The sequence below is a fragment of the Pelophylax lessonae genome, assembly GCF_965119305.1.
Source record: "Pelophylax lessonae genome assembly, chromosome: 4".
NCBI lineage: Eukaryota > Metazoa > Chordata > Amphibia > Anura > Ranidae > Pelophylax > Pelophylax lessonae.
In genome coordinates this window covers 427,707,441-427,734,767 of record NC_138771.1, presented here as the reverse complement: position 1 = coordinate 427,734,767, position 27,327 = coordinate 427,707,441, and the positions used below count along the sequence as shown (strand labels likewise).

The 27,327-nt window shown below is 38.0% G+C and overlaps 1 protein-coding gene across 8 annotated transcripts in view; it reads right to left on the bottom strand.

Moving 5' to 3' along the window:
- LOC309552109 (protocadherin alpha-C2-like) overlaps positions 1-27,327 on the bottom strand; it is a 426,489-nt gene that overhangs the window by 360,390 nt on the left and 38,772 nt on the right. The window contains exon 1 of one of the 8 annotated variants that reach the window (XM_082252904.1): positions 11,662-14,146. The exons of the other annotated variants lie outside the window; for them this stretch is intronic. Within the exon in view, the coding sequence (XP_082109030.1) occupies positions 11,662-14,022 (2,361 nt within the window). The 5' untranslated portion in view covers positions 14,023-14,146. Of the gene's footprint in view, positions 1-11,661; positions 14,147-27,327 lie in introns of those variants that run through there. 8 annotated transcript variants of the gene reach the window in all.

Here is a 27,327-nt window from a genome sequence, read left to right as displayed (position 1 = left end):
CTTTGTATTTCTGTCATTTCAATACAGTAAAGGCAATCAGTGTAAAGAGAAACACACTTGTCATTACCCAGGTGGCAACCCCAAAGTAGATATTTGCTTCAGTAAATTCTTCAGTAATTCTTTTGGATTCCTGATTGTCATACACAATTTCCTCTTTGGATTCCACCAAGGAGATGACAATTACGGTTACTGCTGTTCTTCATGGTCTCATGGACCAAAAGTCTGTATTATTTCATCCTAAATCTGTTTCAGCTGTGCATGGTAGCCAATTGGTTTCTAACTTCAGCTTGTTCAATTAAGCTTTGACAAAATAAAAAAAAAATAAAAAAACGGAAACCTGATTGATTTTGTTTGCAAAGCTGCATCAGATATTGCACTCTCTGGTTTTAGTAAATCAACCACTAAGTGTCCAGGCTGAATTTTCTTTGGTTTTTTATTGTCAAGGCAGGAAAAAGTGACATGAAAGCAAGGGTATTTTCATGTATATCTTCAGTGATATTATTTAGTTTTAGATTTAAGCTAAGTGGAGATACAATAAAATCAGTTGTTTTATATGCCACTGGAAATAGATCACTTGTTTATGGTAAAAAAAATAAATAAAAAAATAAATAAAACACTTTTCATTCTATGGATTGATTGAGATATACAAAGATATGGTGATCCCATCAACAATCAACAGAGCTGTCACTAATAGAATATGTGATGAAGGAAAACTGCCCAATATCTAGGTCAGATGTTAATGATGCTTATACATGGGAATGGGGCATTGTCATTCACATTACTAATGTAAACAGTTTTGAAACTGATAGTGGTGGTGTTCTATCACCTCTTTCTATTACAACTTCATACTGAGATTTTATTTCTTGATCCAACTTCTGATAATAATAAAGGAAAAAAAATCTCCTTTGAATGCTGTGTGTATTTTAAAGGGAGCAGATTCTATGTTATAGATAACTTTTCCATTTAATTTTGAATCTTCATCATGAACACCCATGATGGACACAAGTTGTTCCTTCTGGAGTGTCCTCAGGAACAGGCACAGCAAGTGAGGTTACTGCCATCTCAGACGAGATTGTCATTGACATCTACAACAGTCACCAGAGCCTTACAACGTCCAACCAATTGGATATCTACTTTATCAACAGCATCTATTTGCATTTCATACACTTGTGCCTGTTCAAAAAATTCAGTTCTAATGATCTCATCTTAATTCATGCATTTTTGGAAATCTATTAAAAAAAATCATAATTTGTAACATCATTTGTTCCAATATCCTGATAAATTGCTCCTTCAATTTGGAAATAACAGCTGTCTGTCTATTGTCTCCTTAACAAACAGAATTCCATTCTGTAGTTTCACCAGGAAATATTTCTCATCTCTAGAGACAACATGCAACATTTTAGAAATCTACTGAGACTGGATTCCTCCAGGAGGTTATAATGCAACTGACACAAGACCACATCCATTTGAAGAGACAACAACTGGACCAATCTGCCTTGATAATGCAGGTTTTTGTTGGACATTTCTTAAAATCACTGAAGCTGAAGATGCTAAATTCCCCAGTAAGCATGGCATTAACATTTACTGAAACTCCACAGCAGAGAATAATAAATCCAGCATGGCCAGCGTTGTAAGGTATTCAGCAACAAAAAACATTCAGTCCTCACCTTCCTGCTAAAAGCTTGTACAGAGTGACATATAATTACAAATATTAAAGTTGCATTTAGTGTGCAAGAAACTAAATTGTAAGTTTTAATCAAAACACTCTCAGGAGTGTAATTTTAAGAAATGGTGTACATGAGTAATCTATCAAGTGAAAGATCTTGGCTCATCCCTGCCTGGGGAAAATAAGGGATTATAAAGAAATTAAAGTAAAGGTTGAAAAGGGTGCATTGACTTGTAGTATTGGATGCAATCCCATATATTTAGGGTAAGCAACATAAGGGATCTTAAGGAAGGTGTGGAAACTTTGGGTGGAAGCCAGAGAGTTCTGGCAAGAAAAATCTATATACATGAAGTGTCAACTACAGTATCTCACAAAAGTGAGTACACCCCTCACATTTTTGTAAATATTTTATTATATCTTTTCATTTGACAACACAGAAGAAATTACACTTTTCTATAATGTAAAGTAGGGAGTGTACAGCTTGTATAACAGTGCACATTTGCTGTCCCCTCAAAATAACTCAACACATAGTCATTAATGTCAAAACCACTGGCAACAAGACTGAGTACACTGCTAAGTCAAAATGTCCACATTGGGCCCAAAGTGTCAATATTTTGTGTGGCCACCATTATTTTCCAGCACTGCCTAACTCTCTTGGGCATGGAGTTTACCAGCGTTTCACAGGTTGCCACTGGAGTCCTCTTCCACTCCTCCATGACGACATCACGGAGCTGGTGGATGTTAGAGACATTGCGCTCCTCCACCTTCCATTTGAGGATGCTCCACAGATGCTCATTAGGGTTTGGGTATGGAGACATGCTTGGCCAGTCCATTACCTTTACCTTCAGCTTCCTTAGCAAGGCAGTGGTTGTCTTGGAGATGTGTTTGGGGTCATTATCATGGTGGAATACTGCCCTGCAGCCCAGTCTCCAAATGAAGGGGGTCATGCTCTGCTTCAGTATGTCACAGTACATGTTGGCATTCATGGTTTCCTCAATGAACTGTAGCTCCCCAGTGCCGGCAGCACTAATGTAGACCCAGACCATGATACTCCCACCAACGTGCTTTACTGTAGGCAAGACATACGTGTCGTTGTACTCCTCACCTGGTTGCCGCCACACACGCATGACACCATCTAAACCAAATAAGTTTATCTTGGTCTCGTCAGACCACAGGACATGGTTCCAGTAATCCATATCCTTAGTCTGCTTGTCTTCAGCAAACTGTTTGTGGGCGTTCTTGTGCATCATCTTTAGAAGAGGCTTCCTTCTGGGATGACAGCCATGCAAACCAATTTGATGCAGTGTACAGCGTATGGTCTGAGCACTGACAGGCTGACCTCCCACCCCTTTCAACCTCTGCAGCAACATTCACTCAGCTTTTTTGGTCGACCATGGCGAGGCCTGTTCTGAGGGAAACCTGTCCTGTTAAATTATTGTATGGTCTTGGCCATCGTGCTGCAGCACAGTTTCAGGGCTTTGGCAATCTTCTTATACCCTAGGCCATCTTTGTGTAGAGCAAAGATTATTTTTTTCAGACCCTCAGAGAGTTATTTGCCATGAGAGTGAAAGCGATAACACCACATTTAACACACCTGCTCTCCATTCACACCTGAGAACTTGTAACACTAATGAGTCACATGACACCAGGGAGGGAAAATGGCTAATTGGGCCCAATTTGGACATTGTCACTTAGGGGTGTACTCACTTTTGTTGCCAGTGGTTTAGACATTAATGGCTTCATTTTTTATTTTGATTTTTTGCCTTAAAGTTACTGTAATATTGTGCTTTGTTGGCTCTAACCACTGCTTAAATTTTCATCATCATTTTGTGAATTGCTGCTAATATACAAAATCTTCCAGTCATATCAGTCAGATGCTGCTATATGTATCAGAATAGCACAACCCGCCGAAACATTTGAATTAAAGGAGGGCACTAGGACCGGGCAGACTCTGGCTCCCTCTCTACTTAAGCCCACATCCAAAATGGCGCGATATCGGCCTGAGGAAGGAGCGCATGCTCCGAGAACGCGTCGCCGGCGCCATGACGTAATCACGCTCGCGGAAGTGACGACGGACGGTCATCTGAGTGTCCCCGGGACGAGGAAGTGCGGCAGTCACCGCTACAGCCTGTCTACTTGTCACCGCTCGAGCCATCCTGATCCTTACCGGAGTGTGTTTTATGAGCTGTTTTATTCATCCCTTTTGTGAGTACCCCCCTATCTAGCGGTTTATACAATAAAAAAGTTTCAAGTTACTGCACTTAGAGTGGCGCCTGTGTTTTCTTCTAGACATTAATGGCTGTGTGTTCAATTATTTTGAGGGGACAGAAAATTTATACTGTTATACAAGCTGTACACTCACTACTTTACATTGTAGCAAAGTGTAATTTCTTCAGTGTTGTCACATGAAACAATGTAATAAAATATTTACAAAAAATGTGAGGGGTGTACTCACTTTTGTGAGACACTGTATATCTCCTGTTGGTAGGATTGTTTCTGATTCAAGCCTTCACATTTCTGTTTCAATCAGTTGTATCAGTTTTACATAGGAGAGTATCAACTAGTATGTCTGCACAGGGGCTAAAACATCTTATAGGAGTGAAAAATGGTGAAGATACATAATTAAAAAAAAAAAAATCAAAATTAGGCTTTCAGGGTCTAAAAAAATAAATTGCATACAGGCCCTTACATGGGCCTATAAATGAGGGCCAGTGGCCTAGGCCATTGTTTAGGTCTATAAGTCTTGAAAGAAGATAATATGGGCATAAGGGGAGTGTGGTATAATTAATGAATTAAAGGGTCTGTAGACTCTCCTGGTGATTAGCAGCCAGGAATAGTTACATAGTTAGTCTGGATGAAAAATAAACACAAGTCCATCTACTTCAACCAATAAAAGGTGAAAAAAATTATACAATCCTATATACATGATCATATACCCACAGTTGATCCAGAGGAATGAAAAAAACCCCAGCAAAGCATGAACTAATTTGCTCCAGCAGGGGAAAAAATTCCTTCCTGAACCCCCAAGAGGAAATCAGATATTCCCTGAATCAACTTTATCTATAAATATTAGTATCCAGTTATATTGTGTACATTTAGGATAGAATCCAGATTTTTAAAGCAATATACTAAACTGGACAGAACCAGCTGTTGAGGAAGTTTATTTCACTTTTTCACTGCTCTTACTGTGAAGAAACCTTTCTGTATTTGGAGATTAAATCTCTTTTCCTCCAGACGTAAAGAGTGCCCCATTGTCCTCTGTGATGACCTTAAAGTGCATAACTCAACAACAAGTTCACTATATGGCCCACTTATGTATATATGTTGATCATATCCCTCTTAATCTCCTCTTCTCAAGGAGAAGGTATTTGGCTAATTCATGTTGGTATGAAAAAATACCCAGATTCACATTGTATAGAAGGGCATCTTTGGGGAGAATAATATGAAACAGAGTTTGAAGGAGGCCAGATGTTCTGGTCCAAAATCAGCTTTGGGCAGGATCACCCACTTTGTATTACATCCAAATGTTAGCCACATCCTCTAAAGGAGAGTTCTTCAAACTATGGCCCTCCAGTTGTTCAGGAACTACAATTCCCATCATGCCTAGTCATGTCTGTGAATGTCAGAGTTTTACAATATCTCATGGGATGAGTAGTTCCTCAACAGCTAGAGGGTCATAGTTTGAGTATCCCTGCTCTAAAGCAACTATCGTTGTAATTTATGATTGCATGAGATATGTGAGATGGTACCTAATACCACTGAAAACATACCTTATATACTACTTTTGAAATATTTGTGTTAAAGGAGCACTTTACTATTTTAGACCATATTATTTCTCAGTCCTCCAATTCCAAAGAGTCCAAAAGATCACATTCAAAACTCTGGATGTATGAGAAAGATAGAAAGATATATTCAAAGGCTGATTTTGTCTATGGAAACTCTGAGTTCTTCATGAGGGATGAGATCCAATGTCGAACTTGGAGGTAGCAGTAATATTCTGCATTAGGTGCTTTTTGGTGTCTTGCAAGGTCACCCAAGATAGAAAATAGTATAATGTTAAGAAATGGCGTACATGAGTAATCTATCAAGTGAAAGATCTTGACTGATCCATGCATGGGGGAAGAAAAGGGATTATAAAGAAAGTAAAAGTGGAAAAGGGTGCATTGACTTGTCTGAGTATTGAATGGAATCCCATAGATTTAGGTTATGTTATGTAACATAAGGGATCTTAAGGAAGGTGGAAGCCAGAGAAAGGCTGTGATTGGGATAATACCAAAATTTGGTAGTTCCAAAAAGATCCAAAGGGGAATATCCAAGTTAGCATAAAATAAAAAGAGTTTTAAAATGTGGGTGATTTTTTATTCATTTTCTATATTAAGGAACCCCCAGAGCTCCCTGAAGTCAATGCACAAAAAGAGTAGAGCGAGGAACCAGAGGTCATCTTGACAACCAGATAAAAGTGAGAATACATACAATATCTCACAAAAGTGAGTACACCCCTCACAATTTTGTAAATATTGTATATTATCTTTTAATTTGACATCACTGAAGAAATGACACTTTGCTACAATGTAAAGTAGTGAGTGTACAGCTTGTATAACAGTGTAAATTTGATGTCCCCTCAAATAAACTCAACACACAGCCGTTAATGTCTAAGCAACAAAAGTGAGTACACCCCTAAGTTAAAATGTCCAAATTTGCCCCAATTAGCCATTTTCCCTCACCGGTGTCACGTGACTCATTAGTGTTACAATGTCTCAGGTGTGAATGGAGAGCATTTGTGTTAAATTTGGTGTTATCGCTCTCAGTCTCTCATACTGGTCACTGGAAGTTCAACATGGCACCTCATGGCAAAGAACTCTCTGGGGATCTGAAAAAAAAACTGTTGCTCTACATAAAGGTGGCCGAGGCTTTAAGAAGATTGCCAAGGCCCTGAAATTGTGCTGCAGCACGGTGGCCAAGACCATACAGCGGTTTAACAGGACAGGTTCCACTCAGAACATACCAGGCCATGGTTGACCAAGGTAGTTGAGTGCACGTGTTTATCATCATATTCAGAGGTTGTCTTTGGGAAATAGACATATGAGTGCTGCCAACATTGCTGCAGAGGTTGAAGGGGTGGGGGGTCAGCCCGTGAGTGCTCAGACCAATGCCCGCACGCTGCATCAAATTGGTCTGCATGGCTGTTGTCCCAGAAGGAAGCCTCTTCTAAAGATGATGCAATAGAAAGCCCACAAATGGTTTGCTGAAGACAAGTAGACTAAGGGCATTGGTTAGAGGAATCATGCCTGTGGTCTAATGAGACCAAGATAAACCTATTTGGTTGAGATGGTGTCTTGCCTGTGTGGCAGCAACCAGGTGAGTACAAAGACAAGTGTGTCTTGCCTACAGTCAAGCATGGTGGGGGGAGTGTCATTGGCTGGGGCTGCATAAGTGCTGCCAGCATTGGGGAGCTACAGTTCATTGGGGGAACCATGAATGCCAACATGTACTGTGACATACTGAACAACCCCAAGCACATCTCCAAGACGACCACAGCCTTGCTCAAGAAGCTGAGGGTAAAGCTGATGGACTGGCCAAGCATGTCTCTAGACCTATACCCTATTGAGCATCTGTGGGGCATCCTCAAATGGAATGTGGAGGAGCGCAAGGTCTCTAAAACCCACCAGCTCTGTGATGTCGTCATGGAGGAGTAGAAGAGGACTTCAGTGGCAACCTGTGAAGCTCTGGTAAACTCCATTCCCAAGAGGATTAAGGTAGTGCTGGAAAATAATGGTGGCCACACAAAATACTGACACTTTGGGCCCAATGTGGACATTTATATTTAGGGGTGTACTCACTTTTGTTACCAGGGGTTTTGACATTAATGGCTGTATGTTGAGTTATTTTGAGGGGACATCAAATGTACACTGTTATACAAGCTGTACACTTTACATTGTAGCAAAGTGTAATTTCTTCAGTGTTGTCACATGAAAAGATATAATAAAATATTTACAAAAATGTGAGGGGTGTGCTCACTTTTGTGAGATACTGTAATTATAGTAAACATAAGGTAAATGATCAGATATTTATTGGTAGGGTGCAAAAATAGTATAGAGCTTTGAGAAGGATAGTGATATTTATCATGTTAATATGATCAATTCCTAAAATGGATGGAAATTTTCATGATTGCATGAGGGTGGATAGAGATCTTAATAAGAGGTAATAATTCACGGAAAATAGAAACGTAATGAGGCATTTTTTTAATACCCAGATAATCTAGCTTCAATATCATCTAATTATAGGGGAAATTAGACTGGATTTGAAAGAGCACCTCAGGGGAAGAGTGATGTTAAGAGATGTAAATGTATTTTAGTTAACAGCGAGCCCCAAGAGCTGAACAAATTTTGCGAGAATACGTTGAAGTAAGCACTTTGAGCTTGGAGGAGACAAGAAGAGAAAGGGACAAGTCATCCAGTTCTAAGCTGAAGTATCACTTTAAAAATATAATAACATCTTCAAAAAAAAATTAAAAATCTGTGTTTAGTTAGGAATATATGTGAAACTGCATATTAATATTGCATAATTTAAAGATGTAAACCTGCAGTTAGTGAGCATCAATCACTAGAGATAATAATTTAGAGCAGCTGCACTTACTTGATATTACAATACAAATATCAAAAATCAAACAACGTGCGTCATCCCAAGTATTTAAAAGACTACTGAACGCATAAGTGCACAAACAAAAAAGTCCTCATATATAAAGTAGTGAAAATGTGAATCCATACAGAGTCCAAAATAAAACCAACTAAGTGCCTTCTTCAAAGTGAATGTATCCAGTGCTATATCTAGTGTAAACCATGAAATGACACATTTATTATTTAGGAGGGTACTCACATATTAAAATTCAAACACAGACATATAGAGAAGCCATTGCACTCCAGTATGAGCAGGCGTGGGGATGTCTTAGCTAGCTCCGTCCCACACATTTCATCACAAAGGACGTCTTCAAGGAACATCAGACTCTGGACTCTGATGCCCCTTGAAGACATACTCTGCAACATGAGTTGCCCGTTGTTGTACTCTGTGTGGCTTTATGCTGACTTTCATTTAGAAAGACAGTCTTAAAGCAATTATTACTGTCCTCCTTTGTAGGTAAACTCATATTGCTGTTTAACATGAGTGCCATAGAAGCACATTGACTTAACTGTTTATAATGTATGTTAAATACATTGTTTCTATAAACAACAATAAGCATTGAGTGCTGATATAGTGACAAAATGTTTTTGTCTGATAAGAAATATACTGCATATATAATGCAACTAATTTCCTGAAGCTGCTTTTTTCCCAGGAACACTTCTACTTCTGATCATGAAAACCATTTGGAAATGAAAGAGGAGGTGAAGCAGGGAAATTGCAAATTTTATCCATGATTTATTTAGTGAGAATTTATTTTTATTTTTTTGATCCTCTGCAGATTTTGTAAGTTTTACCTATTACAAAAAATGTAGGGTCTATAATTTTTTACCATACGTGTATTTTAAATGATAGAGACAGAATATCAACCAAAAGTCCAGAAAAAAACAAATTAAACAAATGCTTTAAATTAAGTTTCAGTTCAGTGAGCAAAAAAAGTTTTTGATCATCAAGCAAAACATTTTTTTTAGTACTTGGTGGAGAAACCCCTGTTTGGAGGAAGAAAAATGCTTACTATGACCCTAAAAACCCCATCTCTACAGTCAAGAACGGAGGTGGAAACATTATGCTTTGGAGTGTTCCCTGCTAAAAGTACAGACCGACTTTGCTGCATTCAGGGGCCAATGGATGAGGCCATGTATTGTAAAATATTCACTTTAATTACTCAATCGTGTGAAAAACAAACTCCTGTTTAATTATGTTCTCTTCACATGACTGGGTATTTAACGTGATAGCCTTATTCTCCAAGAATCACTCATATAAACCCAGTACTTATTGGCCCTGTAACCTAGTTTGCATGACATAATTTCTTACTGTGTTTTTCTGCCTCCTTGTAACATCCCTCACAAACTGAAGTCACTGAAGTCTATGCATGCCACATGCAAAGTGACATACATAGTATATACTTCATTGATACAATTTGGTTATTTGTGCATGATTGAGGCTCTGTACATGCGTATCCATTATTAAATCAGGCCCTGTGAGTCATTAATAAGTAGGGTAATGCCCCTGATTTACTTAAATAGTATAGCATGCTCACTTTAAAGATGTATTTTCAATTTGCAAAGTGAATAAGATGAAATGAAAAGTTAAAATTTACTTTGCATAAAAAAACAAACCATTTGTAAGGAAAATTAAAATAAAACATGATTTTTGATTGACGATGAATTGATGATTGAAGTCAGCACAATTTTATTCCTTTCTCCTTAAATGAAAATACACTTTCCAAAGAAAAAAATAACTTAGCTTAGAGAATCACCACAATTCGATGATCTGATATTCTGGCCAAATGTATACAAATAAGTAATTTTTTTAGCTGCAACCTTTACTGTGTTTAACTACAAATAAACAATACTAAATAATGCTCAACCTCTTCATAACCAGAGGTAACCCAAGTTACCCAAATCAAATATACTAGCACCAGAATGTAGTTGTTAACTTGAAAATAATTCTATGACTAACTTTCCTACCTAAACATGTTTAAGGGCATTTGCTACCCTGTTACTAATATTTAGTTTATATTTTATTGAAAACTGACAAATAGACATAAAAGAAAACAGTATATTTTAGTAACCACTTATTAATCTTTTTTTACACATTATATTGTAAACTATTCTCACTGACCTCAACACACAGGTTACAAAGAGGTTTTTCAACATGCTGAAAACTTTGTATATGTATATGCTCTGATCCCTTGTTACATGTATTGCTCTCCTGTCTTGTTTCTGTTTTTTGTATTATTTATATGTTAATAAAAGACAAAGATTTTTATATATACTCTTTTGGGAGTGTTATCATACCATCATCATTTGTCCTAGACGGTACCCCACAAAGTCCCCACCCATGCCCCACAATATTTTACTTTTTCATTCTGTCATTTCAATTGGGACGTGGTACCTGTAACCAAATACTGCTCGATAAACAGAGCTCTGTATGCCTTAATATATTCTCACTGATTAATCGTCGGTAAAGCAGTCAGATGTACATGCATATAATTTCTTATTACCAGTAGTCTGCTCTATCAACAGTAGTGAGTAGTTTTACATCATCAGGAGCATATCCCACCCGTTCCTCATTTTAATGATGAGATTACACTGACAGCATCATAAGAGGACAGTTTTCCTGGGAGAATTAAATTGTTTGGATTTTCACTAAAACTCATAGCAACTTCTTCAAAAATAAGATACATATTAAATTGTTATAATTACAAACAGTAATGCATGTATACTTTTAAATGCACTAATTATTTTAAGTTAGCTTTGTCATATCACTGTCTTCTTTGATACTGCTAGGCTGTTTATTTTTACATTTCTGGTCAAATTAAATACTTTTTTTGTTAACTGCAATAAACAAACATATAACAAATTCAACCCTTAAAATTCTTAAAAGAGTAGGACAAAATCTTCAACAACAACCTCATGGTATCTAATGGGTATCTATAACTTAATTAGTAGTTTTCAATCATTTGCATAGCTATTTGCTTTGTGACTTGAGGTATTTATGTTCTTCTAGCTCCTCTATGAGCAGTGATGAACCAAAAGTGTTTTTTAGCATTTACTCCTTTTCATATGGCATCCTAGCACATCAGGTCTCTGCATTATCATTGTTAATATATAGGTTACCCAACTTACAGTTCGCTACCACTGTCTTCTTTGATACTGCTAGGCTTAGGCTGTAGCTTTACATTTTTCCCTTTTTGTTGTTACTGTAGTTAATTTTATATAGTGTGTATTTGATGCATCATATTAACAAAAATAAAGAGTAAATTGCGATTTTGTTGTGTAAACTGTAAAGAGAGAAACATTTTTATTAAAACTTACCTGATATGATGCATTTAACAAGGCCGCTGGTTGGTTTGCATGCTCTTCATTATTTGACATTTGAGAGCTATTCGGAGTGAAAACTATTAGGTCACTGTTTCGTTGTAATGAGTTTGAACATACTCTGTACTGAGTTTGTTGAGAGTACACCCAACTACCTCCAGTGTTTGAACAGACCTTGTAATTTTCCTTCAGGTCATTCACTTCATCTCTGCATTTCTGCCATCTTAAAACAGTAAAGGCAATTAGTGTAATGAGAAATATGCTTGATATTACACAGATGGCAACCACCAAGTAGATATTTGCTTCAGTAAATTCTTCAGTAATTCCTTTGGATTCCTGATTATCATAGAGAATTTCCTCTCCAGATTCCACCAAGGAGATGACAATTTCTGTTACAGCTGTCATGATTGGCTCTCCATGGTCCCGAGCCACCACTATTAGTCTATATTCTTCATTATCTGAATCTGTAAATGCCCGCTTTAATCCAACTTCTCCTGTTTGCTGTGTTATGACAAATGGAGTTTTTCCTGAGAGATCCTTTAAATAATATGATAACAGAGCATTGTATCCTGAATCAATATCTATTGCTCTCACTTTAGTGACTAAGTGTCCAGGTTGAATTGTTTTCGGAGTTCTTATTGTCAAGGCAGGAAAATGTGGCATGAAAGTGGGAGCATTGTCATTGATATCCTCAATAAAAATATTCAGTGTGAGGTTTGAATTAAGTGGTGGTAGACCAGCATCAGTCACTTTGATTTGACACTGAAAGTAAGTCACGTGTTCATGGTCAAATGAAACTAAAGCAAATACTTTTCCATTCTCTGGATTTATAGAGATATAGGAAGATATGGGGATCCTATCTACAGTGGTGTCACTAATAGAATATGTGATGAAGGAATTCTGCCCAATATCTGGGTCAGATGCTGATGCTGTATACACATGGGACCCTGGCGGATTGTTTTCTTTAATAAAAATTGTATCAACATTTTTATGAAATATTGGGGCATTGTCATTCACATCACTTATAAAAATTTTAAGAGTCTTTGAAACTGACAGTGGTGGTATGCCCTCATCTCTTGCTACTATTACAACTTCATACTGAGATGTAATTTCTCGATCCAACTTCCCATTCACAATTAAAGAAAAATCTCTCTTGAATGCTGGATGTATTTTGAAGAGTGAAGAATCAATAATATTACAGCTAACTTTGCCATTTATTCCCGAGTCCTGGTCACGTACACTTATGATGGCAACAGTTGTTCCTTGAGGAGAGTCTTCAGGAACAGATACAGCAATTGAAGTTACTGTCATCTCAGGAGGATTGTCATTGACGTCTAAAATAGTCACTAGAACTTTACAGTGTCCAACTAATTGAACATCCCCATTATCTACAGCATCAATTTGTATTTCATACATCTGTGCTTGTTCAAAATCCACTTCTCCAGTCACTTTTATTTCCCCTGTATACTTGTCTAAGCTAAATATTTTTCTGACATCTTCCTTTGTTGTTTTGCTAAATAAATATAACATTTCACCATTTTTGCCTTGGTCTAAATCTGTGGCATTTACTTTTAGTACTAATGATCCTTTTGGAGCATTTTCAACCACACTGGCTTGATAAAATGGATGACTGAATGTTGGAGCATTATCATTAAGATCTTCCACTGTGATAATGATTTGAGTTGTACCACTTAACCTTGGCTTGCCACCATCATAAGCTGTAAGGGTAATATTATGAACAGCCTGCTTTTCTCTGTCTAGAGATTTCTTTAATACAAGTTCTAATGATCTGATCTGATTCATATATTTCTGAAAATCCAGTGCAAAATAATCACTGGCACTGAGCTCATAATTTGTAACAGCATTTGTTCCAAGATCTGAATCAACTGCTCCCTCTATATGGAAACGTGCTCCTGCAGGCATTACTTCAGAAATTACAAGGTTACTCACAGAGGATGGGAAAGCTGGTCTATTATCATTTATATCTTCTATTTCAATGTCTACAAGATACATCTGTACAGGTTTATCTACTATAACCTGCAGAGGAATAATGCACAACTGTATGCCTGGACACAACAGCTCTCTGTCTACAGTCTCTTTAACAAACAGAATTCCATTCTGCAGATTCACCTGGAAATATTCCTTCTCATCTCTAGAGACAACACGCAACATTCTTGAATTAATCTCACCTAAATCCAGTCCCAGATCTTGAGCAATTCTCCCAACAAAGGTGCCGTGTTTGGATTCCTCTGGGATGCTATAATGCAGCTGACATAGAACCACATCCCAAGACATTTGAAGCAACAAAAAATGGACAATCCTGTTTACTAATTGAGAATCCAAGTTTGTGCTGGACATTTCTTAAAATAACAGAGGCTGAATGTTGTAATTTTTTTCAGTAAAGATGGCATGAACAATTACTGAAGATCCACAGCAGAGAAAAAAGATCCAGCATGGCCGATGTCGATGCAGCAAAATATTCACTATCATCAACAGGAAAACGTATTTAGTCCTTGCCTTCCTTCTATAAGTTGGTACAGAGTGACATCTAGTGCCTGAAATTCAAGTTGCATCTGGTCTGATCAACTCAGTTGTGAGCAAGTTTATTTGAAATAAAATGCATACTAAATGCTTTGAAAAATGCCATATATAGATAGATAGATAGATAGATAGATAGATAGATAGATAGATAGATAGATAGATAGATAGATAGATAGATAGATAGATAGATAGATAGATAGATAGATAGATAGATAGATAGATAGATAGATAGATAGATAGATAGATAGATAGATAGATAGATAGATAGATAGATAGATAGATAGATAGATAGATAGATAGATATACAAACATTTAAAATGTTCTGCTATTTTCTATATTAACTAGGGGAACCAATTTCTATTTTCATAAGTGATCATAAAAGATCATAAAAAAATGTAAGATGTATGATGCTTTACTACTTTCCTCAATTACTTTTCAGTGCAGTATACTGTTAATGTTTGTGTAAATATACTTTTCACCTTTTTTTTTTAAACAATAATGCATGAACAGAAAGATGCTAAAACATCAGTCATAAAATTTTAAGCATATAATAGATATTATTTTTATTTATTTATTTTACACATGTATATTGTGGATAGTCAGACCCTGGTACACTGTTTACAGAAAGCCAAGCTTACTGTGCACCAGCAGACGCAGTAGTGTATTTTCAGAATGGACATACATTTGAGCTGACATGACCTGGGAGTGGGTCCCATTGGCTGATGAGTAGACTCAGTTTACTTAAAATACAGTAAACTAATTTGCCAAGGTTTGCTTTTTTATCACACGATTATACATGTCACAAGATTATACATGTAACATAAAAAGAATAAAAATTAACTAGAGAAACACAACTGTAATCCAAGATTAAATGTGATGGCTTTTTACAATCCTTCAGATACCACAGCATACAGGAAAGTTCTGAATTTGTGACGGTCAACAGGTTATGCATTTATTGAACAGACATAACAAAACACTTGCGATGATATATTTAACAAACCAAAAGGGAGCAAAAAAGAAATGGTCATTGTTCTAATACATTTTATTTTTTGAGCAATTCTTTGTTTCCTGACCAGTTGAAATTACTGTAAATATTGATAACAAAAATATTATTGTATATCAAACTATGCAATATAAACACAGTTTATATACCCATATTTTGCATTTTCATTTCCTTATCTATGATATAAAAGAGCCCCACATAGCAGTAAGAGGTGTCATTTCAGTCTATATTTTGGTCTCAAATCTAAACTATCTTCTATTTCAATTACCAATCCAAAACATTGTGAAGCCATGTATCTCTGTGCTTAGCCAAACACAAGACCACTTATCCCATTTCAAAAGTATAAATCTACTTTAATACCTGCAAAATCTTATTCATAGAATAGATTTATTACTTCACAGTATGTGCTACAAGTTGTGTATTATAAAACTAATAGTGCCAGTTTTTCTTTACACCGCAGCATGTGTCAGAGACCTGTGAAAATAATCAATGGAGATGGAGAGAGACCGGGTCTCTGTACAACCTGATAAGTATCTTGTAGTTTTTTTCTTGGGAGTAACAAGATATAATGGATTTATGTGTAAAATGAAGTCTACTTCCCAGCCCAAGTCCTTATCCCATGCTGCAAGTGAAAGAAAGAGAGATTTGAGTAGTAGGAGATTAAGAAATCTTGTAGATCCACAAGTGGTCTTCGCCAATTCGATCTCTGCTACCATTGTTCCATGCGTGTGGTCGGACCACCATATGGTGCTATATGACACATCAGGAATAGGTCTCTCTCCTACTCCCTTCTCATGGAGACTTAATGACTCCCTATTAGCCAATCCGATAGACTCTCAGGAACTCTCCGATTCCATATCCGAATTTTTTAGATTAAACCCTACTGTGGACACCTCAATCCCAAACACATGGGTCACTCACAAGGCCTATATAAGAGGTAAATTAATCTCGTTAGCAGTTAGAAAAAACCGTGCACGTACCGCTAAGATTCAAGATCTCACCAGGGAATTACAATTATTGTATAGAAACCATATTACATTACATGATCAATCCACCAGGCTATTAATTGACCAAAAGAGAATAGAATTAAATAACATTCTCTCAGATAATGCAGAGAAATCCCTCAGACACTCAAGATCCAAATTCCTACTATATGGTAACACCGCTTCCACAATGCTGGCAAAGAAATTGAACCAGACGTTAAAACCTCCACACGTATATGAATTAAATACATCATCAGGAATGACCACTTCTCATCCCAAGGAGGTTTTGAGTATTTTTGAAAAATTTTGTTCTACACTACTTTCCTCCCCCCCTGACGCCATACCAATACACTCTCAAACCTGGTTTGATGAAATCCCTATCCCATCACTCTCTCCCTCGGATATAGAGCAGTTAAATGCCCCCATTACAGAAACTGAAGTAACTAATATGATTAAATCCCTTCGTAATTCATCTGCACCGGGCCCAGATGGCTTCAGTGCTTCATACTATAAAAAGTTTACTCCTATTCTATCCCCTAAACTTACAATACTCTTTAATCACATACTTAAGGGCAATGACTTCCCAGAAGAAATGTCCCTAGCAAACATGACTCTTCTCCCCAAACCGAAAAAGGATCTTTCTAGCCCCCAAAACTTTAGGCCAATTTCGATTATTAATAACGACCTTAAATTATTCAGTAAAATCCTCGCTTCTAGATTATCCCAAATTATCCCAAAACTCATCTCATCATCGCAGTCAGGATTTATCCCCAACCGTCAAATTACGGATAACATCCGACTTGCATGCAACATTATACAAGACGCAAATTTATCTAAAAAACAATCGGTACTATTAGGACTGGACATACACAAAGCTTTTGACAGTGTCACTTGGAGCTATCTTGGAAAATTACTACCCAGATTCGGCTTCTCTAACGAGTTTCTAAATGGCTTTTCTGCTCTATATAAAAATCCTAAAACGAGAATTAAGATCCCGGGCTGTAACTCATCTTTCTTCCCTTTGGGCAGGGGCAGAAAGAACTCCGAGACATTCAAACTAAACTTATATGCTGATGACGCTCTCATGTACATACCAGACCCTTTCACCACATTACCCAATCTATTGAATACTTTAGAAAGCTTTGTAGGAATCTCAGGTCTTAGCATCAATTTATCCAAATCGGTAGCCCTACCAATTAACTTCTCAGAGTCCGACACCCTACATCTGAAGACCCTTTTCCCGTTTTTCTGGGCCTCCGAGAAGATTTCATATCTGGGAATACAACTTAATAAAAATTACAATTCTATTTTTCAATCTAACTATCCTCCGTTGCTTGCCAAGATACGAGGTATGCTCCAAATGTAGTCCTCATACCAGTTATCTTTTCTAGGTAAGATCACAGCGATCAAAATGACCATTCTTCCTAAATTTATATACCTGTTCCTTGCGCTTCCCATTTACCTTACCAAAGCATACATCACCAAGTTACAATCTATAATCAATAAATTTGTTTGGGGCAACAAAAAACCCAGGTATGCAGCGAGCATACTATATCATCACCAACGTACTGGAGGTCTGGGCCTTCCTAATATATGGTTTTACCATATTAGTAGTAGATTGGCCCAAATGGCCCATTGGCACGATCGTTCCTCAGATCTACCTTGCATTAACTTTGAGGAAAACTCAGTCGCCCCATACCACTTAGCAGGGCTACTATGGGACCACATAGTCCCTATACGCAAAATCTCCTCCCGTAATAAAATAGTTTCTGACGCTCTCAGGATGTGGAGACTTGTCATCAAAAAATGGTCCTTCGCATCTCATCCCCCTCTCGGCACCTCCTTTTTGGGAAACCCCAGATTTTCTGAAGCATTTATTACCCCACAGAGATTCGCATGGTGGTCCGGAAATAATTTGACTTCATTACTAGACTTATATGATGGTGGGACTTTCCTCTCTTTTGAGTCGTTACTACACACCAAAAATATCCCACTATCGGAAAAGCTCAATTATGACCTTATCAAAAACTTCTTTGAATCACACTACCCTAAGCCTTCAGGATCTCCTCTCAGTACATATGAACATATTTGTCTAAAAGATCTCTCAGGTAGGGGACATATCTCTACAATATATTCCTCACTTAACAATTGTGATCCAGATACAAAACTTGGTTACATGGTTAAATGGGAGTCGGAACTACAGACTGCTATATCAATAGCCGACTGGCGAGACATGTGGATAAATATGTGTAAGACAACCAAATCCCTAGGAGTGAGGGAAACGGCTATTAAAATATTCACGAGATGGTATTATACCCCCAAAAAATTGAATAAATTCTACCCCGAGGTCTCCCCAAATTGTTTCAGAGGTTGTAATGAAGTGGGCTCTCTGATACATATTTTCTGGGAATTCCCCAAAATTAAAAATGTCTGGCAGGAAATATTCAATCTAATAGAGAGAGTTACAGGATGTAAATTTCCACTCTTGCACCTGCAATGTCTACTTTTCAAAAATATTCCAGAAATCACCACAGATCTCACACGCCTAACACATACCATTTGCATCGCAATGTTATGGGTTATCTCCAAACACTGGAAAGAAACTTTCATACCCTTTGATCAGGTCATCAGTAGAATAGAAGATATAAGACTAATGGAACAATACCATCACACCATCACAAACACTAAGATCAAATTTGATCAAAAATGGACACCTTGGTACATATACAAATGTTCCCTAACCACATGAATATCACATCAACTTAACCAATCAACATATGTTGTCTGTACAATTACTTGATATCTCTGTTTTCCACCACACCATACCCATGGTTTATGTTAGTTGGACGCCTCTCACTGAGGCAAAAGAGGTAATCTACATATTGACGATTTCCCACGTATTCTGTTAACTTGCTCACTCTACTCTTGGATATTTTATCATTCTTACAATGCTATATATCCATCAAGAACGGATATACATCTTATATTTTGTTTAATTATTGTTTCTTTTTTATCGCTTGTATGTTTTTTCACATGCCTATTACTTAAAATGTTTTATTGATGAAACACCTTTATGTAAATTTTACATTTACTATACTATTTGTATTGAATATATTTTTCAATAAAAGTTTATAATCAAAAAAAAAAAAAAAAAGAAATCTTGTAGATCATAGATAACATGTGTTAGGGGGGTTCTGAGAGAGAACACAGCTGTTTAAAAAAAGTGAGAGAATGACTAACAGAGGTTGAGGAACAGAGTTGTTTATGGAAAACTGAAAAGTGATGTTCTGTCAACCAATCCATCACTGACCAGGAAATATCTGTACCAGTAAAAGAGGAGATATAATGTGCCTGGGGCCATGTGGAGCGTTGAAATCCACTTAAGGCTTGCAAATAATAACTTCTCTGGAATTGTCAAAAATGGGGGATATGGGGCTAGGGTCCATAGACGGAACATATTAGGACCTTTATTTTTACCATATATTTAAGGTGGGAGGGTAGAGAGAGGAAAGAGATGAATAAGAATGTTCATAACTCCGTAACAAAGTTCGGAGGTCATAAGGGGACACCTCTCTTGGCAATCTTGGGGAAGTGGTCAAGGCTGGGAGAAACGAATCAGTACCATCAACTCCTCAGTGCCCTTACCTCCCTCAGGGCCCACAATTAATAAGTCAACATACAAGGTACCTTGCAGAGGGTGCAGGGTTGCAGAGCCGCCCGCCCCCCCGCTCATTCCTTGCTCCACTTTTGGTCCTAAATATCGCTGTTGCCGTCTTTCCCGTGACTTGACAAAGCGCACATGTGTGAAACGAATAGTAACCGAAATGGGACACTTACGCTCCATATTGTTTCTTTGTCCAATGAGTGGCTTTCCTTATGGACACTGCACAAGTGACTCAAGTGCCGCAGTTATGGCTTATCCATGCACTGGCTGAGGCAGGCATGGCTCTCCTCAAGCTACCATTCCTGTGAGCCTGGGCATCTGGCATTTCGTCTTTCCCGTGACTTGACAAAGCGCATGCACGTGAAACCCGTAATCACCGCAACAGGGACACTTGCGCTCTACACTGGTTCTTTGTCGGATGAGTGGCATTCCTTACAGACACTGCACGAGTGCCTCAAGTGCCACAGTGACGGTTTATCAATGTGGCGACTGAGTCCGGCGTGGCTCTCCTCAAGCTAAAATTCCTGTGAGCCTCAGCATCTGGTATTCCATATTCCCCGTTAATTGACAAAGCGCATGCGTGTAAAAATGCACAGTCACTGCAACAGGGACTCTTGCGCTCCACACTGGTTCTTTGTCGGATGAGCGGCTACTCTTCCGGACACCACATGAGTGCCTCAAGCACCACAGTGATGGTTTATCCATGCACTGGCTGAGTCCGGCGTGACTCTCCTCAAGCTACCATTACTGTGAGCCTCAGCATCTGGCATTCCTTGCACCTTCCATCTGGCACCCCTACTTCCATCTGTGTTTTTGTCATCTCCGGGACCCGGTGTGGTAATATGCATTAAAGTTCCTGGTTTATCCAAATAAACTATTTTATTGATTCATCATTTGCTGCTTTTGGATCCTCCTCTGGTCTCCTCAAATCATTAGTGCCAGTTCCCGTACGCTGTCAATTATTGTTGATATCTGGTAAACCTGCTCCACCTGCAAGTTTAGGCAAATAGAGAGTGTGTAACTTATGTCTAGAGATTGACCTGGACCGACGCAGAAGGAGAAGAATAATGAGGTATAACTTCAGTTATAAGAATCCAGGCCAATTTATTCTAAAGAAAACCACAGAAAAGGCCAACTAACCCTATGAAATGCCTTTTCTGTGTTAAAAGATAAGATACATGATTTAGGTTTATGTTTCTGGATTTAAGATGTGAGATTCAAGGTTTTAATCGTATTGTCCCTGGCCTCACACCTTGGGACAAATCCGACCTTATCATTGTGAACAATATTAGGCACCAGGGGTAATAATCTAAATCAAAATCAAAACTTAGAGTAAATTTTAAGGTCCACATTTAGTAAAGAAATAGGCCTATAGTTGCCACATCTGGAGGGGTTCTTCCCAGGCTTGGGAATGAGAGCTATATTAGCAGAGAGTAATTGAGAGGACAGAGAATGAGCTTCATCAATAGATTTAAAGGTCTAAGCCTTGATAGGGGTGAGAAGATCAGCAAATGTTTTTAAAAATCTGGGAGTAAAGTGATCAGGGCCTAGACATGTAGCAACTTTTAAAGATTTGGTCCTAGAAAGAAACTTGGGGACAGAATGGGGAGCATCCAAGTCTGCAGCCTGTTCAGGGTCAATAGTGGGCAATGCCATTTTCTGAATATAAGAGGCTTGGAGATTAGACCCATTAGAGGAGATTGAGGTTGTGGGGAGATTATATATAGAAGAGTAATAGTGGTGGAACTCCTCAGATATACCAGATGTAATATGACTTAACATTAGCAGAGGACATAATGAAAGGAATAGAAGTCCTGGCGGTCTGGTGTGTAAGAACCTCAATAAAGGTTTATTGCATTTTTTGGTGAGAGCATAATAGGTTTTACATGTCCTTTCCCTAGCCGCAAGAGAATATTATTCGAGATGGCAAAGGAGTTCATGACAGGTATTAGAAAGTTTGAGAAGCGTAGTGGCATTTAAGTCCCTTTTATGGAGGGATTCCAGGCAAGAAATGGTATAAAGTAATGAGAAGATGTCATATGCACGTTTTTTTGAGTCAAGCCCCATGCTTGATAAGCACCCCCAGGAGGGTGCACGTTAAAGCCTCCCACTCAACATAGGGGTGAGTATCATCTTGAGCATGAGTGATCATAAAGGTACGAATCATCTGGGCGATATCGGTCGCACACACTGAGTCAAGTAACCAGGTTCAAGTCTCCTCCCAGAACAAGGTGTGAGTACCAAAGGTCTCAAGCTTCATGACAACAGTGGTAAATAAGCACACTTGGTCCTGGTTATGGAAATAAACAATAGCAAGAGTGTAAATGACATTAGCACATTTTTAATTTTAGAAAGATGAAACAACCCACCTATAAGGGAGTCAACAATCTCAGGAGTGAAAGACTTGTGAAAAGCCATCAATCAATACACCTTTGGATTTGGCATTTGGATTAGTGCTGTGATACCAAATAGGTATAATTTAGTATTGAGTACTGGAACTGAGCCAATACAGAAATGTGTTTCCTGCAAAAAATAAATCTTGGTTTTATGTTTATGAAAGTGGTATAAAATTTAGCGTCTCTTCTCTGATACATTTAACCCTCTACAGTTGAAAGAAAAGAAAGACAAGTGAATATTAGCAATAGGGAGAAAATTGGAAATTAAAGCCCATGAATACTTGATGCCCCTAGTGAGGAGAACTTTAGTGATTGGTTTGAGTGCCTTACTTATGGTCATAGTCAGTCGAGACAGATCAGGCAGCAACATGACAGGGGTGTCATTGAGCAGAATCATATCCTGTGTTGTGGCCACTTGGAGGATCTCAGATTTGATTTTGAAAAAATGTACCCAACAAATACCATCTCTAGGAAATGCAGCATCTGGGTTCCTGGGATCCAAAGTCCTTTGGGAGAGTCCTTCGGCCTTTGAAGGAGCTGGTTAAAGATAACAAGAGCTGCAGATGGCAAGCCCTTCATTTCAACAGATTCTGATAATCCACAAATCCAAATGTTATTGCGACAATTGCAGTTCTTGATGTCATCCTGTTGATATAGCAGTTAAGTAATGTGGGCTGTATGCTTTTTCAGACCGGCCTCATGGAAATTCAGAGCTCTGGCATATCCTTCAGACTTGTTTCAAATCCTCTAGTCTGGCTCCTATATCTTTCTTAAGGTCTGCAATTTCTTGCTTGTAAATGTGCTCTAGCCTGGAGACGAGAGAGTCAAAGTCCCTCTTAGTAGGCAAGGATTTCAGGTAGGAGTCAATGGTACAGCTTTCTCTGGAGCAAACAGAGGCTTGAGAGGCACTTCTGGAATGAAGAGAGCCTATCTGAGCCCTGAGGGAAGGAGAATGGTGTGGGGAGATAACCTGTAGTGTTGGAGATGGAGAAGCCGGTGTCATCTTGGATGTATGCTGGTGGCAGGAGGCAGAGTGGAAAAAGACATTGTTTTGGGGGGGTCAAGCTGTTAGCCTTCTTGCCTTCCCTTGTGCTCATTTTACCTATTGGTGGTGTCTGCTGCAGAATCTGAGGGTTCAGAGCCATGCTACAGTCACTGAAAGGTCCAGGTGAGTAGGAGCCTTCAGTCAGGAGATATTACTACGCCATGTGCCAAGCCATGTCCCCGTGATTAAAAAAAATGAGAATTAGACTTGGGAGAAACTACAGTATAGATCTTACTGACTTGCATGTATTGATAAAACAAACTGCCTCAATATCCATCAATATACAATTATTGAATGTTGGCATGTTTCCAGTTTCCAGTAAATTGATCTCTTATGTTTTTCTTGCAGCAAAATTATAATTGTTGGGTAATGGAATTAAAGTTATATTTACCTGGATTGCTATGAAATGGAACTGGTTGATGATCAGTTCAATATTAATCTGTCAGGTATCGTTAATGATAAAAAAAAAACATGCTTTCTGGAAGATCTGCAGTCCTCCTTGGCTTACACATTCACTCAAATGTTACGTGTTTAAATTGACTTATGATTAATACCGCCAAGCCCCTTACCCACACTTTTTATTTTCTTCTTTTCTTTTTGCATTAAATACTTATAGGATAATAGCCTTTTATCACATTTATATTAAACATATTTATTTCCCTCTGTATTTTTACTTAAAATCTAAAAAAAAATATATATATATTGAAATATGAATTTCTATTGCACATGACTGGATGAACGAAGTGAATACAGCTTCATGAAGCTAAGTAAAAGTATTTAGAAAGTAATTTGCATTAAAATTTACCATAATAAAAAATGTATTTTATAAGTGGGCGCAAACAGAAGTCAGGGTCATTCACCTAAGGTGTGTGATAGCAGTGTGGATTAATACTGAAATAGATAAAATTGACAATAATTGTTTAGTATACTTACTAACCAATAACTGACAATAGATTTGTAATTCAATAGTAGAGTCTGCTCACTTAGCAAAATACATTTTAGATAAGTAGATACAGTGTTGATAGTTTCACTCCTTATACCCAAACATGTGCAAGGGAAAATAATTTGTTATTTTCTTGCACATGATTAAATGATTGAAGAGAAAAAAACTTCAATGTACTCACTAAGAAAACATTAACTTTGCTAAGGAAATATCCTCCTCTTATTATTATATCAACACCCATGACATTTATAAATTATATTTTCCGTGCTAAAATATTAACATTTCCTAAACTCTTGCTATCGCTACAATGAGGGGGGGCAAAGTGGGACTTTAACGGTGCAAAATGATGGAGAAGAATCTGAATTCTCAAAAATTGTACATTTTATTACACATAGAAGGCGAGGACAAGACAATACATCAATATAAAATGATAAAATCAAGAAAATGCACTCGAAAATATCAACTCTACATGTTTCGCCATCTTCATAATAGCTTCTTCAGGAGTTTTCATAGATATTTCTCGAGAGTGAACATTTCTAGATAACAGAAGGAAAAACATAAAAAACATGGCATGTTTATGTACATAGGGCATATCTCAATGGTCCTAAAATTGGATGCCCAAATGATTTACATATTTGAAAAACAGTAATACAAGGAAAAAGTACCTTAAGATAACCTGAACCCTTTCTTATGCCGGAGGTGGAGGCAACACAAGTGACGCCACCAAAGCGAGCACAGAGGGGGAGGGGAACCGAGACATCCAACCTCTTAAAGTTGACCCATAGAGAGGGTGACAGCCAAGCTAGAAATAATGGGTAGGAATAGTAAGAGACCAAAGCATGGAAATGCAATTCAATCAAAGATTGCTATATATCCAATTATGTGAGACTAGATATCTGGTTGAGGGATTGCTAATATATTCACCTGATTATGATGAATGTGCACTTAATTCACTGAGTATCCCAATGTCAAAACAAGGTGCAGGGAGGGAAAATAATGTTCCCTTGATATCCCCAAATGGGAGGTATCCCTTAAAGAAAAAATGAAGTTTGTTGATTAAATAGCAATGACAAACGCAATATAAGTCTGTCAAGTTTAAGGGTATACATACTTACCCTAAGTTAGCAAACTGGGCACATAAGTTGTCATGCAGTATTCATAAGTACACCGCCATTGTAATTGAACAGATTTTCCAAAAGTGCGCTCAAATGAAGGAGACTGCACGGGAGGAAAGAGAAAAGAGAGGCACAGAAGGGCATGGTCAGCATCTAATATATCAAAAATATGGAAAGAAGCAAGGTTCGAAAGATTTCATTTACCGCAAGTGGTCTCGAAGTTCATATGTCGTTCCCCGGTGGTCTAGTGTAATACTGACCGTGCTGCGCCGGCATTTATACACCCTCTCCACTCCCTCGGCGTCTGACGTCACCGAGGGAGTGAGAGCGAGGTACGCCCAGTGGTCCAATGGAGACTGAAGAGGAAGTGCGTCATTAAGACGCGACCGCATCACATGGTTCCGCCGGAACCGGAAGGTCAGGGATAACAACATCCGGTCCGGACATAATGTATGCAGAGGAGGTAACGGATCACAGTAGACAATCCGAAATGGATCCTAAATAGAACTGACAATACTATAGGGAGGCAGGATTTAAACAAATACCCACAATGCCTATATAATGGGGAAAATCTGAGGACACAATAGGTCACAAAGAGAAAGATTGACACAATTGACGAATAAATCGATATTGTGATGAAAATGAGAACTAGAGAAAAAGAAGTTTTGAGAGTCTCCATTAAAGAACACCTGGGAGTTTGAAAGCGGTGCTGCTACTAACCAGGCTGGACCAATTTACCTGGAAAATAAATGTAGGGCACCGCGGGTGCCCATATGGGCAACAAGAACAGAGGCTGGAAACTAGGCTCGGATCCAATGTCCCCCAATATGCTCACCTGAGGGTCTGCCACTCCTAGTCACATCCACCTGACGGCAAAGGTCAGGAATAATACCCAATGGACAAACCACAAAATATCTTGTTCTTTAAGGGGTAGATATACTACATCTGAAAAATAAACATATGATTGCTGTGAAGCCATTTTAACAAGGTGTGTACATATGCCAATATATCAAAGGCATCAAAACAAGAAGGACTTTGTAGCAAAGGTTCAAAATCCAAAGTGCTGGCCAGCACCAGAAATACTGTGCTAGACCAGCAATAAATACAATTGACATTGCCTAGCCAAGAAAGGGCTTGAAACTAATGGATTCATTTATGCCAGGATACTGAGTAGCTGATAAATTAAATATCCACTTGGTTTCACGTTGCAATAAATTTCTGTCTACACTTCCACCTCGTTCATTGAGTGGGATGTGTTCCAAAGCAAAGAAAGTCATCATCCTATCGTCGAAGCCATGGTATAAACCCATATGTCGACTAATCGGACTTTCGAACTTTTTGTTCTTGACAAGTTTAACATGGTCACGAATTCGATTGAAAAAGGGCCTTTTTGTTTTGCCTATATAGAAGGCTTTACAACTGCAATGCATTATATAGACAATTCCTACTGTTTGACAGTTTGCATAAAAATTCGGTCTATATAATTTTCCATTAGGAAGGATAATTTCACTCAAATTAGGCAGATACTTGCAGAAGTTACATTTTCTGCAGGAATATGTGCCTGTAGGTGTTTTTTTACATTTGATTGAAGGAGTATAATGACTATGAACCAATTGATCCCTTAACGAGCGAGACCTTTTAAAAGTTATCTGGGGGCGGGCATCAATAAATCTAGATACCTTTTCATCTGCCTCTAAGAGATACCAAAACTTTTTGAGAATTGACCGTACTTGGTCATGTTGACCAGAGTATCGTGTAATTAAGCGTACCCCATTAGTGTTGGTTTTGTTCTTTTTCTTTTTGCCAAAAATCAAATCAGTCCTGTTCCATTTTTTTGCTCTATGATAAGATTTTTTCAAACACGCCCTACTGTAACCTCTACCCAGAAGTCTCTTCTGTAAATTTTTGGCTTCTCTCTCGAAATCTTCAGATTTCGTGCAATTACGCCGTAATCTTAGGTACTGGCTATATGG